The 19,616-nt window shown below is 29.4% G+C and overlaps 3 protein-coding genes across 3 annotated transcripts; 1 reads left to right on the plus strand and 2 right to left on the minus strand.

The window, feature by feature from the left end:
• Window positions 1–5,009: 5,009 nt before the first annotated feature.
• On the minus strand, window positions 5,010–6,088 carry LOC113363332 (malignant T-cell-amplified sequence 1 homolog). The gene is made up of 2 exons (XM_026605826.1): window positions 5,706–6,088; window positions 5,010–5,262 (listed from the first exon to the last, which is right to left on the minus strand). Exons 1-2 carry the CDS (start codon window positions 6,028–6,030, stop codon window positions 5,039–5,041), a joined length of 549 nt encoding a protein of 182 aa, XP_026461611.1. The 5' UTR covers window positions 6,031–6,088; the 3' UTR covers window positions 5,010–5,038.
• A 515-nt stretch (window positions 6,089–6,603) lies between these two features.
• On the minus strand, window positions 6,604–8,283 carry LOC113377922 (E3 ubiquitin-protein ligase Topors-like). The gene is made up of 5 exons (XM_026618384.1): window positions 8,146–8,283; window positions 7,968–8,085; window positions 7,814–7,867; window positions 7,429–7,549; window positions 6,604–7,357 (listed from the first exon to the last, which is right to left on the minus strand). Exons 1-5 carry the CDS (start codon window positions 8,281–8,283, stop codon window positions 6,604–6,606), a joined length of 1,185 nt encoding a protein of 394 aa, XP_026474169.1.
• Window positions 8,284–8,720: 437 nt separating this feature from the next.
• LOC113377932 (DNA polymerase theta-like) lies at window positions 8,721–19,118 on the plus strand. The gene is made up of 9 exons (XM_026618396.1): window positions 8,721–9,935; window positions 9,995–10,193; window positions 10,641–11,860; window positions 12,506–12,678; window positions 14,253–14,377; window positions 14,438–14,755; window positions 16,516–18,538; window positions 18,599–18,708; window positions 18,778–19,118. Exons 1-9 carry the CDS (start codon window positions 8,721–8,723, stop codon window positions 19,116–19,118), a joined length of 5,724 nt encoding a protein of 1,907 aa, XP_026474181.1.
• The last annotated feature ends 498 nt before the right edge of the window (window positions 19,119–19,616 follow it).

Here is a 19,616-nt window from a genome sequence, read left to right on the forward strand (position 1 = left end):
TCGAATTTAAATACAAAAATTGAAAATCAAGAGAAAGTGTTTATTAGTTGTATACTACAATCTCTCTTTCTATATTACAGATTGTGTTCTCAGAAGACATTAAACATTTTGCTGTTTTTATTAATACAAGATAATAACGAATAATAATACTGTACGCATTATCTTGAGGTCATATTTTTGTAAATTTAATTCGTTTGAATATGTCAAAAATATCTGAATAACTGAATATAAAAAAACTTGAGAAATAAGTGGCACTTTGTGAAGTGTGAATAACCAATAAACTAAGTGGTATTGGTATTTTGCCTTGAGGCAAGTTCCATGAACTTCCCGATATGTATAAATAATCGATTTAATCAATAAAAATAAATTAATTTATGAGTGATTAAAAGTATTCCGAGTGGTTTCATTACACATAATTGAAAACGAACGAACACTTTAACTCGGAAAATTTTCTATTATACTATAATATTTTATATTATACTATAATAATATAATTATAGATTACTCAAAAATATTTTATTTTGTGCCAAACTTATTTTTCAATATCTATTAAATCTTTCAACAAGGACTGAACTTAAAAAAACTTTTGAAAATAATGTAATGGGCCTAATCTACCAACATATTACCATGGGTGTGAAACTTTTCCAATAACGCCTCAAGCATATATTACCAAAAATCTAGTTTCTTACGAAAATCTTATCAATATATCCCATACGTAAGATACATAATTTATTATTCATATTAGTTTCCAAAAAATTGAAGGAATCACGAAACAGAACTTGGAGTTTGGAAAGTAGAAAAAAGTTTTAAAATAAAACGTAATGCCTTCCTAGCATTAGATATAAAATTCTTCTGTACGGGTGTATGATTTGATACTTCCTCTAAACGGTTATTCGGATCTTGATAATTCTTTTTAGAGTTTGTCAAAGAAAATTTTTAAGATTTATTGAACCATAGAACTATAGTAATATTGTAGAAAATAAATGAAAAAAAAATACGAAAAAACACTTGTCATTGTTTGCCATTGAAAATGTTTGAACTGTCATCTGCTAGAAATGTCAATTCACTTGAAATGTGAATTTAGCTGATATTATGAGCCTGAATAATATTAGAATATAATATACAAGAAAAATTTAATGTCTACATTATTATAGCCGAAAAGCAGCTGAGATGTGCCAGCAATTAAAATAATATAAGATACAGTCAACAGTGTATGTTTGGCAGATGAAATTATATAATTCAGTTTAATAAATAATGCAATAAGTCCAAAAATTGCATATACATTATATTTTTAAACTTATGCATGTCGCATTTTGGTTTACTTTACTAAATTATTTAACAATACAAAAATATTTCTACTTATTAAAAAAAATCATTTAGAATTTTGTTTCATGTATCAAAAATTCATTTGTTTGTCATTGGATATTGAATGTTTAGCAAGTTGATCATACATTGAATTGAAGATTTTAAAAATTAATTCACCTTAGATTTGAACATGAACAATAATGTTTATTAAATTATTAGTAAGAAAAATGTACTTCAGAAATTATAATTGCCAAAAAGCAATTAAAATATCGTACGAGATTATGAAAATTATAGACTAAATTATTGAATCAATTATATTGTGTAGTAAAATCAAGTGTGATATTGTTATTTTAACGCAGATGCTATATAATTTTTTTCTGAAATTCTAATACTGCTTATAATAAGATCATAAATGAAACACAAAGGCAGGAGATCAAATAGGATATTAAAAAGTATAGGATAGGATATTAAAAAATGTGGAACTTTTGAATTGTAGACGTGGGTACAGAACACGCCGGGTCATCTAGTGTATATATATATAACAGAACAAATTTCAACAATCCATGAATACCAAAAAAGCTAGCTAAAACTTAATTTTCAACATAAAACCCCGTCAATAACTTTTGATACATAGTATCTTGCAGTCCTGGGCTGATACCAGTTAAGACCTCAATTAGTTTTCTCATCAAAAACAGACTTATCGAAAATCTAGTTGGTTTAATAATTGACATACACATTTTGATTTTGGCACTTTAATAAGCCGAGTGAAATGTAAGCATTAAGGCCGTCCAATAATAAAGTGATCGATTTTTTTAGGATATTTAGACCTATAGTGTGAATTTAATATCATGCTGCCTGATATCAAACTTGACCGAGGTTGAGACCGAACGACGGACTTAGTCCATAATCTTCTACAAAGACTCGAAAGCAATAGGCTCATTTTCAATCAGGAGTAAAATTTTCTTTGTTTGCAAACTTTATTAGACTAATAGTCCAGTCATTTAAGCTTGAGTTAGGTAAGAATCTCGGAATTCGAGATACCCAGCTGTAAGTCTGTAAACACTTGTATATTGACACCCTAGAAGTTGTCTCAAAACCTACATATGTACGTACACCCTGCCATATGTAGGTTTTGAGACAACTTTTAAATGACAATATACAAGTATTTACAGACTTACAGCTGGGTATCTGGAATTGCGAGATGAACTTACTATAATGACTAAATTATAAGCCATTACGTGATTCTTGCAATATGTTAATAAATTAACCACATACGACAAAGGTATCGGTCGTACAGAACGTATGAAATCCATCATTCATTCAATATATTCCCGAATGGAATAACAGAATTCAACCTCATTCGGCCTCATTCTATATTAACATTTGCATTAGAGAAGTAAGTTTTCGCCGTGCAAATATAACAACTTGAATTATTCAAAAGGGTTTCCGAAGTGCCGATTCCATTGCGAATATTTAATTCGCAAAGTGTCAATCAGTCCGCCAATCAGACAGACGCGGAGCGAATGTGTGAACTCGATGGAATAATGATGAGGCATCGTTTTGAGGAATTAGACCAGGTAAAAGGTTGCAGGTCACTAATTATAGTTAAGGGATATGAATGAAAAAAAAATCTAAGTGTGAGTGGTATTTTACCCTAAGGCAATGATGTTATCTATATGAAGCAATAATCAATATATTAATTTAGCAAGGAATTCTAGTGTAGTAATTAAAAAAAAAAAATTTATCTTTTTTTTATTTTCTTGGAAATCTCATTTAGAACGGTTTTTTTTTGGAAAATTTTCAAAATTTTAGCAAAGATCAGAGCGAGAGAATCCACCAAGACATCAGGACTTTGGAGGAGGAAACTGGGACATTTAACAAAATTTTGTTTAACTTTTTGAAATCAGCAAATTTCACCTCGAAGTATTTAAAAATCATAATAAGATCTCAGGAAAAAATCCACTGCCACAAATTGTTAGATAATGATAATTTTTGTCTATAAGTGATGACGTACATCTATAACAATAATATTGCCATAATAAATTTGTCGATATTAACTTTGTATACTAATGTTGTAATACAAATGTATAAAAACTTTTCATATATAGAACATGCATTAATTGACATAAGCAATTTCACATGAAAAGAAGATTGAAAATAGAATTTTATTCTTTAAAAATTTCTAGAAGATTTGGAAAAGTATTGACATGAATTTTGAAGTTTAGAACATAGAGCTTATTTATCTATGGTTTAGAATTAGGAACAAATAGTTTTGCAGAAAAATGATCCATTATTCCTGAGTTCATCAAAAAAATATACGCCTCAGTTAATATCTAATAAGTTTTATATACATATAAAATATTAATGAAAAAAAGTTTAATAGTTTTAAAATGTAACCATGTCAGTATGTGAATTTACATAAAATAATCAATTTAGTAAGTTATAAAGCCTAAAATTTATTTTATCTTGATATAATTACCAAAAACATAAAAATACAATATTAAAAATATTCAATTTTCATTTATTGAATTTTTTTTTCTCACGATTAGTTAGAATGTCTTATATTAAGTATTAACATTGTTTAAAAATTGTTGTTTTTTTGGAAAACTGCTAAAAGTATTTCTTTTTTTTATAACATATAGATTTTATTATATTTAATTATATATATTCATTCTTCAAAATTGGAAAAATTTGGCAATTTAAAATTCTCTTAAGATAGAAAACAATGTATAAAATTATATATATTGTGTCCTACCTCACATTTTTATTATAACATTATTAAATGCAATAAAAAATGTAAAAATGTAAAAAATGCAATATATATTCAAATTTCGACTATATGTATGAAAGGGTTTTCAATTTAACATATTTTCGGAGATACAACCGTTTGTCCATTAAAATTTTAATCTGTTTCCTTCCTTTTACGAAGCTGTAAACGCGTTTTTTTTTAAACTGTCTTTTTCAATACGACGACCATTTCTCTAAGCCGATTTATTTGAAACTTTCGGAGAATTTTCTTTATACACTTCTCTCAGGCATTTACTTGCCTTATCTCGAAAACCATGCGATCTTATAAAAATTCTACAACAAATTAACTACAACAATTTAAATTTTTTTCATTCGACTTTTTTACAGTATATTTAAAATTACATTTTTAAGTTCCTATCATAGTGGATTCTCTATATGTTAATTTGTTCATTAACTAATAAATTATTATCCGTTTTTTCGTTCAATTTTAACGTTTTTGAATAAAGTGCTCGCCAAGCAAGCAAAAATCTATATTTTTGATATCCGCTATGATGAGCACTTAAGAATGTTATTCTAAATATACTATAGAAAATTCCAATAAAAAAATTTAAAAATGTTGTAGTCATTTTGCGTGCCGCGGAGCGGCTCCAATTTGACGCGGCTCGCCGAAATTATATTATATTTTGTTACTTTAAAGTACAACAAATAACTATTTTCAATATCATGGTTTTATCACTTTTTCTTCTGCCCGAAAAAAATGGTCAAAATATACGTTTTATTTGGCTGCTACAGTGATGTAACCCCTTAAGTTGAGGTCACCGTAATCATACCCGATACGAAAGTTCAAGTCAACCTAAACCACACATCTTGAAATCAAACTTAAAACTAGTAATAAGACAGTAATTATAAATTTCAATAATTTACAAATTTATTATTTAAAACTTACTTTATCCAGTATGAACATTTATAAAAATACAAAGAACATCTACTTAACAGCTTTCATATGCCAAAGTCCATCATTTAGGTAATGACAATTTTCCACGCCGATGCCTTTATTCACTTTGGCAATATCGGCTGTAGAAAGAGAAGTAATACCAATAGCTAAAGCATGTTGTTTTCCTTCTGCCATTATGGCAACAACTGTTCCTTTCTCGGCTGGAGTCATGCAGGCTCCAGGAGAAGTTAAACCGGGGCACATGATATTTGCACCTGAAACAAAGAGAGGGATATGAATAAACATGACTCGATCGTAATGGATGAGTTAAAATTTGGAGTAAAGTAGAAATGTCCTACATTTTAACATCCTAACATTTCTATCTTAAACTCCGAACAGTAAATACATAATTTCGACAACTTAAAAAATATATATTCGTTAAAAAATATATATTTTATCAATGTGCACATACTCATACCATGGATTAATAATGGTTTCATATGTTATATTAAGATACAAAATTTTAATGAAGGCTAAGATGCTAGCCAAAACGTATGGATTTTAAATAAATAAATTTTTAAAAACTCTCATACTATTTTTATTGGTAACGCCTGACTTTTTAACTCAAATTAAGCATATATATATATATATATATATATATATAATATTGATAATTTTGCAATACGATTTTGCACAAATTATTTCTATTCCATTATACCTGATAGAACAAATCTGATAGCTCCTTTATCAACTTGCTGCATAGGCAAGAAAAATGGGTATTTATGTAACAATTTCAAAGTCGGCATCCAAGAACCTTCACGGTGGCGAAAGAACAATAGTTCTCCCTGTCCATTTACCATTATCTCGATATGATCGTGGCATTTTACAATTCTAAAAGTGTCCTTTTTCGGTAAAATTGCATCGACATGTGATTCTATATGTGGATAAGTTTCGAGCAATTTTGCTCGTATTCCCTTTTGAACAGAGGATTTCAATTGTTGAACACCTGACACACTTTCCTTTTCATCAAATTTCTTAAACATGTTATTAACTAATTGGCAAATTCCAGAATAATTAATACTTTTAGGTTATGCGGGTTTCTTGGTTTGAAAGCTTTGTAGAATGTCATTCGGCATCTTTCACAGCACCAACATGCAAAAGACTAAAATATAAACATGGCGGTACGTTTCAAATTTTGGCGGTATGCACAAATTATGGAATTAATACTATTAGCCATAGATAAGGAAATTAGCTATGGAATTAATCCATTTTTACACACAATTTAATGGTCTCGGAAAATAAAAGGATGCTAAAAGTCTATTACTTAACATTACTGAAATACACCTTAATTTGTATTATTTTAGATTTATTAAATTTTTGATTTGTATATGTACAATAATTGGCTTGTATAAAATATTTGATTGCATAAAGCAAAATACATTCTAAATATTGCTTTAAAGCAATATAATAAATATAAATCACAAAATAAAAAAATAAAAATTATTATGAATTCACAAAAAGCCTATGACATTGCCAAATTCAGACAAGATATCTCAGACTATGAAATAATAATGCAAAAATCTGAATTGAAAGTACTTTGAATGGAAAACAAAGTGTTAATGACTATGTTTATGTTTATGTTTATGCTTCTTATGTCTCTTATGTTCAGAGGTGTCATAATAATCATATTTATCACGCTTATATTTTTCCTTTCTATCATCAGATCTTTTTTTATAATTTTGTTCTTTTGATTTGTCACTTTCATAATCTGAGGAATATCTACGTTTACTTGAAGAACTACTACTTTTATATTCATTATATTTCTTAGGTACTTCATAACAGGAATCTTTTTTTGTATTCCTTGAGCGATAATCATGTGTTGAAGACTCTTTCTTATCAGCAGATGACTTTTGCTTATCCAAATTTTCACTATGAGCATGAAAATAAAAGTCAGACTCATTAAACTTACTACTAGAAGGCTTTTTGCCACGCAAAGTATCAACAATGCGAGAGCGACTTTGTTCATTATTTTCTCTCTCTTTACGCTTTTTCAATGTTTCTTCAAAAATATGTTCTTCAGTAAAATATTCATACTGAGATGTAGTATTTTCCTTTTCAATTACTTTGATAGCATCTTCTTTTACATTATTTAAAGAATTTGGGTTAACTAAGCCATACTTTTTTTCTAGATAATTCATATACATTTCCATTTGTGTTTCGATTGTATCTTTTAATTCTTGTTTATATCCACGGCTTGCAGGCTTGCGATATTTTGCCCTGCGTCTTTTCAAATCTCTTTTTAAAGCTAATTCATCTTGAAAAGATGAATTTTCATTTGCAGAGGTGTTAGAGTCATTTGCTAAACTGAAACTAATAAAAAGAGTATTATATCATAACTTAGAGGCGAATTTAAAAAAAATAAGGTCTGTATTCACACTCACTTCAAATTTAAGTCTGAATTTGTTTCTAATTCAGTATTCTTCAGCACATATTCATAAACCATAAGTCTCTCATTATTAGAAAATGCAGATTGATATTGTTCCAAACTTTGTGGGACTTTTTCTGAAATATTACGAGTACTTATTGGTAAATCAGAAAAAAAGGTAAAACGAAACTGTACAAATACTTACGAAATATATTTATAGACTAATCCATATACAAAAATTCTATTGTAATTCCTACATGTAGGTTAGTTTTTACATTAAAAAGATATTGTTTTATAAAAAATTTAATTTTAAATATATATTAGATCAATGAAATTTTAAATAAAAGGATACTAAATGCCGCAGAGGAGTATAATAAGTAAGATTGTAACATTTTGCTTACCAGATTTTTGGTTGTATGTGTCCTTATTAATTATTTTATTTATATCTTTCATTCCTAAAATTATTGAAAATATTAGTATTGGATAATCATATGTTTGTGTATAAACAAAAAATGAAGCAACTTAATGACTATTTTATAAGAAAATATTTATTACCTAATTTTATACATGATTTAGCAGTTTCTGGTAACCATACATCAGGATAGAGTTTTTGTTCATTTAATACTTTGGAATTACTTTTAGACACATTCTTTTTTGGCTGTCCACCATTTATCTAGTAAGATACAGTTATTAACGACTCAGAAGAAAGTTACAACAATAACATTAAATTTACCTTTTCACTAAAAGTGTCTTTTTCATTCCATCCAATTTGATCCAAAAAAGAAGTTAACTTGTTTTGTGTGGTGTTTAGAAATTCTTTATAAGTATCTAAAATTTGCAATCTTGTTCCTAGTGTATCTTTAAATTGCATTTTGCTTATCAAACGAATTAATTTAGTATAATTAATATCTTAATAGTTCATGTTTAATATTATTCTGTTTTTGACAGATATAGGTTAATTTATATTTATATAAAAGGAACACTGACACTGCCATTGACAATTTGACAATTGTGAAAGACCTGAAGTTGGATCTTTAAGTAAAGTTTGACAGTTGGGTGACAGTTGAGTGACAGTTGTAAATAATTATTTGAGAAAGTATTACATTATTCTCAAAATAAGAATTTTATTATTTACATAATTTTAATAGATAATGTTAAAAACAATAAGTGAGTACTAATTTATTAAGTTAAATTTTGATTAAATGTATTCAAAGTCTTTTTCAGTTTTTAGGGGGTTTATTTGAAATATTGAAAATATTTTCAACTGTTATCTAAACTCTAATATGTTAGCAATTTAATAACTAAGATATGGATTCTTTAGGAGAGGGTACAATGCTAGCCCTTAATGATGTAGATATAGATTTTAATCAATCACAAGAACCATGTACAACATATAAGAACAAGAAAAACAATATACATAATAGGTCTTCCATTGAAATAAATTGTGATAATAAGCAGAATGATTCCAAAAATTCAAGTAATGCTAGTGGTAATATCAATTTAGAATGTTATTTTGATGACTCTTTTGACTATATGAATTCACAAAAGTGTTCACAGAATAAGTCAAACCTTTTAAAAAAATTCTCAGCAAAGTACTCAATAAAAAGTAAAGAAAACATAGAGGAATTTCATGCTAGCAGTCCCATTCCATCATATAAAAATAAATCTATAGTTGACACAGATAATGATCATAACAATTCCATAAAGCAAAATGTAAATACTATTGATAACTCAGGTAATCCGACTAATATATCTGGTTTATACGATATTGATTGGAATACTGAAAATGTTTCATTTTCACAATTGAGTGAAAAACAATATCAAAATGATATACAGAACATTTCATCTTTAGTTGATGAAAAAGTTTTGGATGAGTGTATACTCGAAGATTTGTTTATACAATCAGGACTTACATTACCACAGCATAATTTAAGTTCTAGTATATTGAATAATTCACAAAAATCTTTTGTGGAGGACAAAATAGTCTTGAAAGATACAACTAATATTGATACAAATGAGGTGTATGATAAATCCAATGAGCAAATAAATATTTCTACTCTCAACACTGTAATAAATGATTCATGCCCTAAAGTCAATTCATCTATTCTGAAAACATCACAGACGTTACCAAAAAGTAATTTAGAAACATCACACAAGCATGAGGAATCTAGCTTAAATATAAACAGTTCCAATACTACTCGTGATCAAACATCACATAATATTCCTAATTCTGCACATAACTGTGATAAATTATTGTTAAGTAATTGGGGTTTACCGCCTCAGATTTTGCAAGAATATGCCAACCACGGTATCAAAAAATTATTCCAATGGCAAGTCGATTGTTTGGATCAACATGAAATATTGCACAAGAGAAAAAATTTAATTTACTCAGCTCCTACATCAGCTGGTAAAACATTAGTTTCAGAAATTCTATTAATAAAAACTGTTTTAGAAAGACACAAAAAAGTATTAGTCATATTACCATTTGTTTCTATTGTTCGAGAGAAAATGTTTTATTTTCAGGTAAAATCATATTTTTGTAGAAGTATATTTCAAGGGCTTACATTTTTTTTCTATTGTAGGATATATTAGGTAGTAGTGGTATAAGAGTATCTGGTTTTATGGGTTCACATGCTCCTGCGGGTGGTTTTCAAGCAACTCATGTAGCTGTTTGTACAATTGAGAAAGCGAATAGCATTATCAATAGGGCTCTCAGTGATGAGTCCCTTGGGGATATTGGTGCTATTATTATAGACGAATTGCATCTTGTGGGAGACCCAGGTAATAATTCGAAATTTACATAAAAAATTAATATAAATAAATAAATATTGGTCCAAACCAATTATATATCAGCTAATATAAGAATTTTGATCACAATGTACCTTCTCTATACATCCACAATTATATATAGTAGAATCCATCATATAAAATAATGCCATTTTTTTTAGCAGCCTATACCCCCCCCCTCCGCCCCTATTATTTTAACTGTTTTACCGTTTTTTGCAATTTTTCTACTTATTTCTACAATATTACTATATTTTTATAATCACATACGTCCTAAAAATTCCCTTAATAAACTTCAGAAAGATTTATCCAAATCCGAATAATCGTGTAGGAGGAGTATATTTACATACATCACAGAGGAATTATTTATTTATATATATATATATATATATATATATATATATATATATATTTAAATAGTAGTTTTTTTCTCAATTATTCCAGACCGAGGTTATATATTGGAGCTGCTTCTCACAAAAGTTAGATATATTTGTGAGAAGGATGAGTCTTTGAAAATGCAACTCATAGGAATGTCGGCCACTCTTCCAAATTTACCTTTATTAGCCAAATGGCTTGATGCCAGTTTATATCAAACAGACTTCCGGCCAATACCTTTGGAAGAACAATACAAAATTGATGAATTCATATACAATTATAAAAATGAATTTATTAGAAAAATGATCCCCCATACTGATTTCCCCAGAGATCCCGATAACGTTATCCAACTTTGTTTAGAAACTATAATGGACTCATGTTCAGTACTAATTTTTTGCCCAACAAAAATGTGGTGCGAAAATTTAGCTCAACAAATAGCCAAAGCTTTCATGCAGCTCTTAAATGCTGCAGATAATGTGATTGGAAAAAAGTTGCAAGATGAGTTAAATAAATCAGCCATAAATGAATTGATAGAGCAATTAAAAAATTGTCCGGTGGGTTTGGACTCTGTTTTAAAAAATACTGTAAGCTACGGTTGTGCGTTTCACCATGCTGGTCTTACTATGGACGAAAGGGATATAATAGAAGGCGGTTTTAAAAGTAATGCATTAAGAGTACTTGTGGCGACTTCGACTTTAAGTTCTGGTGTAAATTTGCCTGCACGCCGAGTGCTAATTAGAACACCAATTTTTCATGGCCAAAGCTTGAAAAGTTTGACCTATAGGCAAATGATAGGAAGAGCAGGACGTATGGGAAAAGATACCAAAGGTGAAAGTATACTCATATGCAACAAAAAAGATGCAAGTGTAGCCAAGAAATTAATTTCGGAGAACGAAATATCATTACAAAGTTGTCTGGTGGGCCGTGGAAAATTAGAACGTGCAATATTGGAGGTAATAGCCAGTGGTAGGGCTTCATCACTTCAGGATTTGGAAATATTCACAAAAAGCACGCTGTTTTCAGTCCTGGTTTCAGAAAATGAAATGTCTGATGCAATCAAGAGCACTGTTGATTTTTTAATTAAATATGAGTTAGTTCGTCAACAGGATACGAATGAAGGTGATAAGTTATGGGCTACACCATTAGGTCAGGCCTGTTTGGCCAGTTCTATGCCTCCGGAAGATGGACTCATGCTGTTTACGGAACTTGATAAGGCCAGGCAATGCTTTGTTTTGGATACTGATTTACACATGATTTATCTTGTGACACCTTACAGCATATGTAGTCAGGTATCGGAATATAGTAAGATTCATATCTTTATATCACATAGTATTTTGATTACTAAATACACCTAAGTCTGTTTTTACACGGTCTTTTTGTACACGGTTTTGATATAACACGGTTTAAAAATTGAATATTTTTAATTTTTTTACACGATTTTATTCCATTTGAACTCATATGCACGATTTGAAATTTTATGTACTTAATTTTTTTTTCTCAAATTTAATTTTTGCGAAGTATGTTCATATCACAAAAAAGTATTTATGAAAGAAATAAGTCTGAAACCATCGATAGTATCGATAGTTTGCGAATTCTAGCTTAAAGATTTAAGTGAATTCCCCTTTAGCGCGTACAAACAATTTTTACTGGTCAAAGCAAATGTGTATAGCACTAATTTAGGGGAATACCCTAAAAATTCTTGTTTGTCACTAATTTTAATAGGTTTTAGAGATTAGGAACAAATCACCCATTTTTGTATAAGATCAATGTCTTTTTTTACACGTTTTTTTTTACACGGCTTCTTCTGGAACCAATCTACCGTGTAAAAACAGACTTAGGTGTATAGTTGTGTTTTTATCTGTTTGTATTTATCTCAAGAATATTCTATTAGTAATAATTAATATACAGTAATAACTTTTTATTATCTGTTATAGCTTGGCAACATAGATTGGCTCCTCGCATTAGACTTATGGGAGGAGCTCAGTCCAAATATGAGACGTGTAGGAGAATTAGTCGGTGTACAAGAATCCTTCCTTGTAAAAGCTATAAGAGGCACTCTGAAGTTGAATTGTCCTCAAATGTATCATAAAATGCAGATACATAGAAGGTAATTATATGCTCCGATCATAGTTCTATATATAAATAAAACAAATACAAATAAAATAATAAACTAGTGGTGCATGGCCTCGTGCTGAAAACTAAATTATTGAAAAAATTTATGCAAGACTTTGAAAAAATTAGATTTTTGAGAAAATTTTGAATTTTTGAAAAAAAAAGACTTTTTTTTATATTTCGATTTTTTTTTGTATTTTGATTTTTATATTTAGATTTTTTTGAAAATTTTCAACGTTTTTTAAGCAATCGCGCTGCATAGATGATTTGGATTTGAAATATGAAATCGCATAAGCGCCGCGTAGTCGTCTAACGTGCAAACACTGGTACGGAACCCATATAAATGTACACATATTTTTACTTATTATTAAAATCTTTATCTTAATATTATAGTCTAATAAAAACTAATCAGCACGTCTCCTTATCAGTAGGAATCGAATGTTTTTTGAATTACCCAAATCGGTTAATCCGTATTCGCGAAATCGTCGACGAAATTTTGTATCCGCACACACACACACGCGCGCTCACACACACATACATCTATTTTTTCTAAGGTAAATGTTCAGAAACCTCTGAAACGTAAAGATACATAAAAATTTTCATTTTCGATTTTTTCGCGATTACTATAACTTACCCTACGGAAAGTTAATAAATAATAAACTAGTGGTGTATGGCAGAAATTTTAAATGTTTTCAAATATTATAAACACTGTAACTTTCAATATTCTCATTTTATAAACAAAATATAAGAGCTTATTAAGACGACGTTTATATATGATTACATAAAAAGTAAATAAGCAAAACTTAATCAAGAGGAGTGAGAATGAAGGACCTTATCTCATATTTTTAAGAATTATATAAACTGAATTGCAAAAGTTCAAATTATTTATTTAAAGTATGTAAGTGAGCTTCAGAACTTAAGTCAGAATTAAAATTGAAATCCGAATTATTTTTGATATAAAAAATATTTTTAAATTTTGAAATAAAAAAAAGATTTTTTCCTCAAAGCAATTGTTTCGTCGATACAAGCAGAAAGTTTTTGGAAGCATTCACATCGGATGCTTAGTTCTCTCAAAAACTGCAATTTTTTGTACATTTAGCTTCGTATCTCCGAAATTTCTGGACCTGCCTTTGCCAGAAACTAATCACCACTTCTTTCCATTATTATAAATTGAATGTTTTTTAGATCATTCAAATCGGATACTCCGTTCTCTCAAAAACTCGATCTATATGTTATGCACTCGTTGCACCGTATCTCCGAAACGGCTGGACCTGCCCTTGCCAAAAACTAATCAGCACATCTCCCTATCAATAGGAATCGAAGGTTTTTTAGACCATTCAAATCGGTTGATCCGTGCGCCCGAAATAGTCGAAGAAAAATTGTATCCGCGCACACACACACACATACATCCATTTTTTCTAATTATAATGTATGCCAAAATGTTCAGAAACCTTCAAAACGTAAGGATTTACTAAAATTTTAAATTTCGATTTTTGGACAATTACAATAACTTACCCTGATATATGATTAATATAATAAATTACATGTTTATTATATTAAATATTACAGATTTTATACTGCCTTGGCGTTGCAAGAATTAGTTAATGAAGTACCATTGCAAACCGTTGCTGAAAAATTCAGATGCTCCAGAGGAGTATTGCAAAGTTTACAACAAAGTGCTGCAACTTTTGCTGGTAAATGAATATTTATTTTTAAACATGGAAATCAGATATATATTATCATCTTTTATCCAGGAATGGTGACTTCTTTCATCCATCAGCTAGGATGGGACTCAATGGAAATTCTCATATCGCAATTCCAGCAACGTTTGCAGTTCGGCATTCAACGCGATTTAATAGATTTAATGCGGTTGCCCTTATTAAATGGGCAAAGGGCTCGAGCAATTTTTAAAGCAGGCATTGAAAATTTAATGCAGCTGGCCACTTCTGATCCGTGTGCCCTGGAGAATATTTTGTACAATTCTATGCCGTTTCATAGTACAAACAATCAAGAGGAATCTTGTGAGGATAATGGGTTAGCAAAGAATAATGTTAGATGCATATGGGTAAACGGTGAGGAAATTGTTATGGAAATATGAACTATATTTATATTTTAGCTTGAAACAGCTGAAAAAAAAACTAATTGAAAGTATACTTTTGCTATAGCATTTAGCCTTAAGACAAGTTGCATGAGCTTCCCGATATGTGTAAATAATCGACTTAATCAATGAAAAATAAATTAATTTATGAGTGATTAAAAGTATTCCGATTGGATTTATTACACATAATTGAAAACGAACAAATACGTTAACTCAGACTATTTTATAAAAGCAAATTTTCAAAAATCAATAATTTTTATAATTGAACCAGTTTCCCTAGGACTTTAATGGTTTTGTATGTTCATCAAGACCAAATACTCTATCGTTATACCAAGTAAATCTTCTAATTTTAATTTTAACAAGCTACAAGAAAACTACTCATTTTCTCCAACTTTGATAAATTTTTAAAATTAAACTACTTGTCGTAAGGCCGTAATATTTCAGTAAGTTCTATAAGACCATGATATATATCGCCAAAAAAAGTTCCATACAAATCAGTTTAAATTTTTTTTTCAACAGTTAATTACAAGAAAACGGCTCAGAAGATTTTCACCTATTAATCAGTATTATTCCCAACTGATATCTTTCGAACAGTTTATGATTTTTTAAAATCGATTCGGTAGTATGAGCTTAATGTGGACGAAAAGCTTAACACTTTTTTCCAAATTACAAAGAAACGGCTCGGCAGATCGTTGCACAAAACTGTCAAACGATAATCCTCATCGAGATACATCAAATGGCTTTTAAATTTTTGAAATCGGTCCAGCCATTTTTGAGAAAACGTCGATTTACAGCAAAAAATCTGTTCTCACACACACAAACACATAGTTTTTTCAATTATTGGTCTCATTCGATTCAGAATGGCTTGAAACGTCGAGGAAACATAAAATTCGCGAATCGGATTTTTTTTATGAAAACTTCTTCAAGAATCAGTGATAATCATTTTTCAAGACTTTATAATTGAACTAAGGGAGTATTCTAGTGCTTGTATAGAGGTATGAATTTCAGGTCATTTTTAAATCATTATAAAAAAAGTCAATAACTTTTTTTACAATCACTTTCTCTATAATTTATTTATCAGCGTTACAAGAGTACAGAATAAAGTAAAAACAAAAAAATAATTGCTAATTTTAAAAATTAGCCCCAAAAAATTACGTCCGCGATTGCAGCCCTATAAAATGAAAAGAAAGGATTAATAATCTAGAATGCTGCCGCAATGGCAAAAGGGCGATTTTTTTAAAAACAAAGGATGATTTTTTACCACTTTCAATAAATTTTCGAAATTCATAAGTTTCAAACAAAAAAATGAGACAAACTAAATTTTGATAAATTTAAAAAAATATCAAAATTAAAAAAAAAACGGTTTCGAATATTTTCAAAAATTTCGAAATTTTCAAAAAGTTAAAAAAACGTTTTTTTTGAACGAATCCAAAAAATTTCAAACTTCTAAACAATGCCAAAATCTTGAAAAAAATTCTAAATTAACAAATATATTATAAACATACACATTAAGTTGTCTGTAGAATACGCTCGTCGCCTGATTTAATAAGCACTCATTAGTTTACAGTATGTATTAATTATAATAGATAATCTATTTGAAATTATTCAAAACAATTATTTGTTATTTTCATATCTCGAATGTTTAATTACGGTACGAAAAGTTCCAGCAATTTGTCTTAAGGCACGATGCCATGCGTCCTACTAGTTAATTGAGTTTCTATTTTATATTTTCAGGCAAAGCAGGACTTACGACACGAGAGGCTGCAGATTTATTAATTCTGCATGCTCGTAAGTATTTGGAGGTGGAAATGGGTTCATTGAATATAGATTGGAACAAACATAACGCTAATGACACAGTAAATACTTCCGAAAATCTAAGTAGTACAGATACATCGAATAGAGAGCAGAATACTGACAATATTATAACCCAAGTAGCCAAAAATGATACGGCATGTAAAAAAGATGATTTTAGGGAACGTGAAGCCTGTTCTGATAATTCACTGATAAGTTCATTGAATTTAAGCGACAGAGCTGATGATAATGAACAATTTTCTGATATATCGATGAATGGAGATAATAAGAAAAATGGGGTTGAACGGATGAAACCAGAAGCAAAGAAACAAACTGTTACAAGAAGTGTGAAACGCAAATCAGAATCTCCTGATGCCATCGGTATCAAAAGATTGAGCCTGGATGATGCTGTGGTTGGTTCTCAAGATGAAATATCAGGACCTGAAGAGACTACAAAACTGATAACAAAGACTACACCAAAAAATCCATCAACTTCCGTACAATCACAAAGATATTCTGAATACAAAGTGTTAAAAATTATCTCCAAAATAAAGTTTATAAATGTTACGAAAAGTTTAGATGACTTTTTAGAATTTTGTACGAATATTAGAAGCGAAGAAAAGATCTCCGTAACCATAGTTTGTGATACGATACCCAAATCTGAGAATATAATAGGTAAAAAATTTACCCAAAGCCAAAGAATCGATGAAAGCAAATATAATTGCATCGTACAAGACCGCTTCATACAAGGCTTCTACATTTACTGTGGAAAAACTGAACTTTATTATCTATCCCTTCAAAATACTTTAGTTGATGAAAATATCACATTGAAGCATCGTTTAGACATTTTAAGAATCATTTTCAATTCAAAATCCAGATGCTTAATAGCATATAATTGCAAATCTTTATTAAAACTGGTTTTTTATGGTTGTCAGTTAGAGATAAAATGCAATCTGAGAGATCCAAAGGTTGCAGATTGGATTTTAAACACCCGTGAATCAACACCTACTCTAGAACATTTGATAAAATCATATTTAGCTAATTTTATAAAACTTTCAAAACAATTGGAAAGCAGAATAAAAGTCTCAAGCAATTGCATCATGCAATGGTTTTTATACGAGGTTTTATTTCATAAATTGAGTGAAAATACAAAAATGTATTTAAGTTTTACAGATATTGAAATGCCTAGTGTTGCGTGTATAGCAAAAATGGAAGTTAGTGGCATTTGTCTGAATTGTAAAGACTTACAAAAACTAAACTGCATCGTTGAAGACAAAATGCAAAAAATCCAAAATGAAGCTTATAAATTAACAGGCAGAAGATTTAATATGTCGTCTTCCAAAGAGGTTGCTAAAGTTTTAGGAATATTTAATGGAAAAAAAGTCAGCACCAACAAACAAGTACTTGAAACACTCAACACTCCAATTTCAAACTTGATCATGATTTGGAGAAAACTAGAAAACACTTTAACAAAAATCATTTACCCTTTACTGCGAAATATAACTTCAAATAACAGATTACACGGGCACTTTATCATGCAAACAGCAACTGGGAGAATTGTTATGTCTGAGCCTAATATTCAAAATGTTCCAAAGGATTTTGCTGTGGACGATGAATTAAAAAATTTAAGCTGCCGTTCAATATTTTCTTCTAAGGATGGTTACCGAATTGTATCTGCAGACTATAGACAACTTGAATTCAGAATTTTGACCCATTTATCAGAAGATCCGATTCTGTGTGATATATTAAAATCGAACAAGGATGTATTCAAATCGATTTCTGCTCAATGGAATAACGTTTCAGAAGATGAAGTGGATGATGTAATGAGACAACGAACTAAACAACTAATTTATGGAATGATTTATGGCATGGGTACAAAAGCTTTGTCGCATACACTTAATGTCACTGAACTGGATGCATTAACATTTTTAGAATCATTCAACCGAGCATACCCTGTATTACATAGGTAATAAAATTAACTAAAAATATTCATCATCTAGTAAATAATATATTTTTTATATAATAGGTACACAAAAAGCGTTATTCAAAAGTGCAGTGAAACTGGTTTTGTAGAAACTATTAAAGGAAGGCGACGTTATTTGCCCAATATTAACCAAAGCAGCAGATCATTAAAAGGTAAACAGATACTGTAAATTTAATCTAATTAATATTAATTATTTTAATCCCCTTGTCTATTTTTATCAGGTCAAGCAGAAAGGCAAGCTCTAAATACAACAATACAAGGTTCCGCAGCTGATATATCCAAAATTGCTATGGTGAGAGTCGACACCTTTGTTAGCAAAAAAATAGAACAATGTTCTCAATTCAGTAACAGTGATCGAACTGCAAAATTTGAGAATGACTCGATTTGTTTGATGCTGCATATGCATGATGAATTAATATATGAAGTACAAGAAAATTGTGTTGAAGAATTTGTAAAAATTCTTAAGGATTCCATGGAAAATGCGATTCGTTTGAATGTTCCCCTGCCTGTGAATATAAAAGTTGGCGATTCTTGGGGCAGTATGAAAGATTATAATGTTTGAGATTTTAATCGATGTTATGTTTTAAAAACTTATTAATATTTAAAATTTTAATATTTTGCTGTTTTGAATTTATTTTTTAAATATAACATTTTATGAAAAAAATTGCTTAAAATAAATACATCATGATTAATGATTTAACTTTGTGTATGGGTTTGTAGACATTCTCTGAATTTTAATAATATTCAATGGATTTGATCAACAATACAGAATCTAGTACCTTGTTGCATTTTTTAAAAACACTTTGGTTTTAACAAAATGCACATATGCCTTATCTTTAATCATAAAAATAATATATTTCAAAAATAATTTGCAGTTCATACGAACAGATTAAAAATTTCTTCAAAATCGTCCAAACGGCACTGAATTGAAATATGCAAAGATTTTATATAATCTACAAAAATTTTTGAAGTTAAACTCCTTTAGGCGCAATTAGGGTGTAAATCTGAGCAAAACAACGAAAGTGCGCTACGGCAGAGTCGAGTGACAATGATTCGTCAT

This window comes from Ctenocephalides felis, unplaced genomic scaffold, assembly GCF_003426905.1.
Source record: "Ctenocephalides felis isolate EL2017-DRISC unplaced genomic scaffold, ASM342690v1 CF-g0.4_SCAFFOLD_00845, whole genome shotgun sequence".
NCBI lineage: Eukaryota > Metazoa > Arthropoda > Insecta > Siphonaptera > Pulicidae > Ctenocephalides > Ctenocephalides felis.

Coding starts and splice junctions, on each gene's coding strand:
- LOC113363332 (XM_026605826.1), bottom strand. CDS start 6,030: ATGTTTAAGAAATTTGATGAAAAGGAAAGTGTGTCAGGTGTTCAACAA. Junction 5,263..5,705: donor TATCAGATTTGTTCTATCAG/GTATAATGGAAT, acceptor TCTTTGTTTCAG/GTGCAAATATCATGTGCCCC.
- LOC113377922 (XM_026618384.1), bottom strand. CDS start 8,283: ATGCAATTTAAAGATACACTAGGAACAAGATTGCAAATTTTAGATACT. Junction 8,086..8,145: donor AAGACACTTTTAGTGAAAAG/GTAAATTTAATG, acceptor GTATCTTACTAG/ATAAATGGTGGACAGCCAAA. Junction 7,358..7,428: donor AATTCAGACTTAAATTTGAA/GTGAGTGTGAAT, acceptor TCTTTTTATTAG/TTTCAGTTTAGCAAATGACT.
- LOC113377932 (XM_026618396.1), top strand. CDS start 8,721: ATGGATTCTTTAGGAGAGGGTACAATGCTAGCCCTTAATGATGTAGAT. Junction 9,936..9,994: donor AGAAAATGTTTTATTTTCAG/GTAAAATCATAT, acceptor TTTCTATTGTAG/GATATATTAGGTAGTAGTGG. Junction 12,679..14,252: donor AAAATGCAGATACATAGAAG/GTAATTATATGC, acceptor TAAATATTACAG/ATTTTATACTGCCTTGGCGT.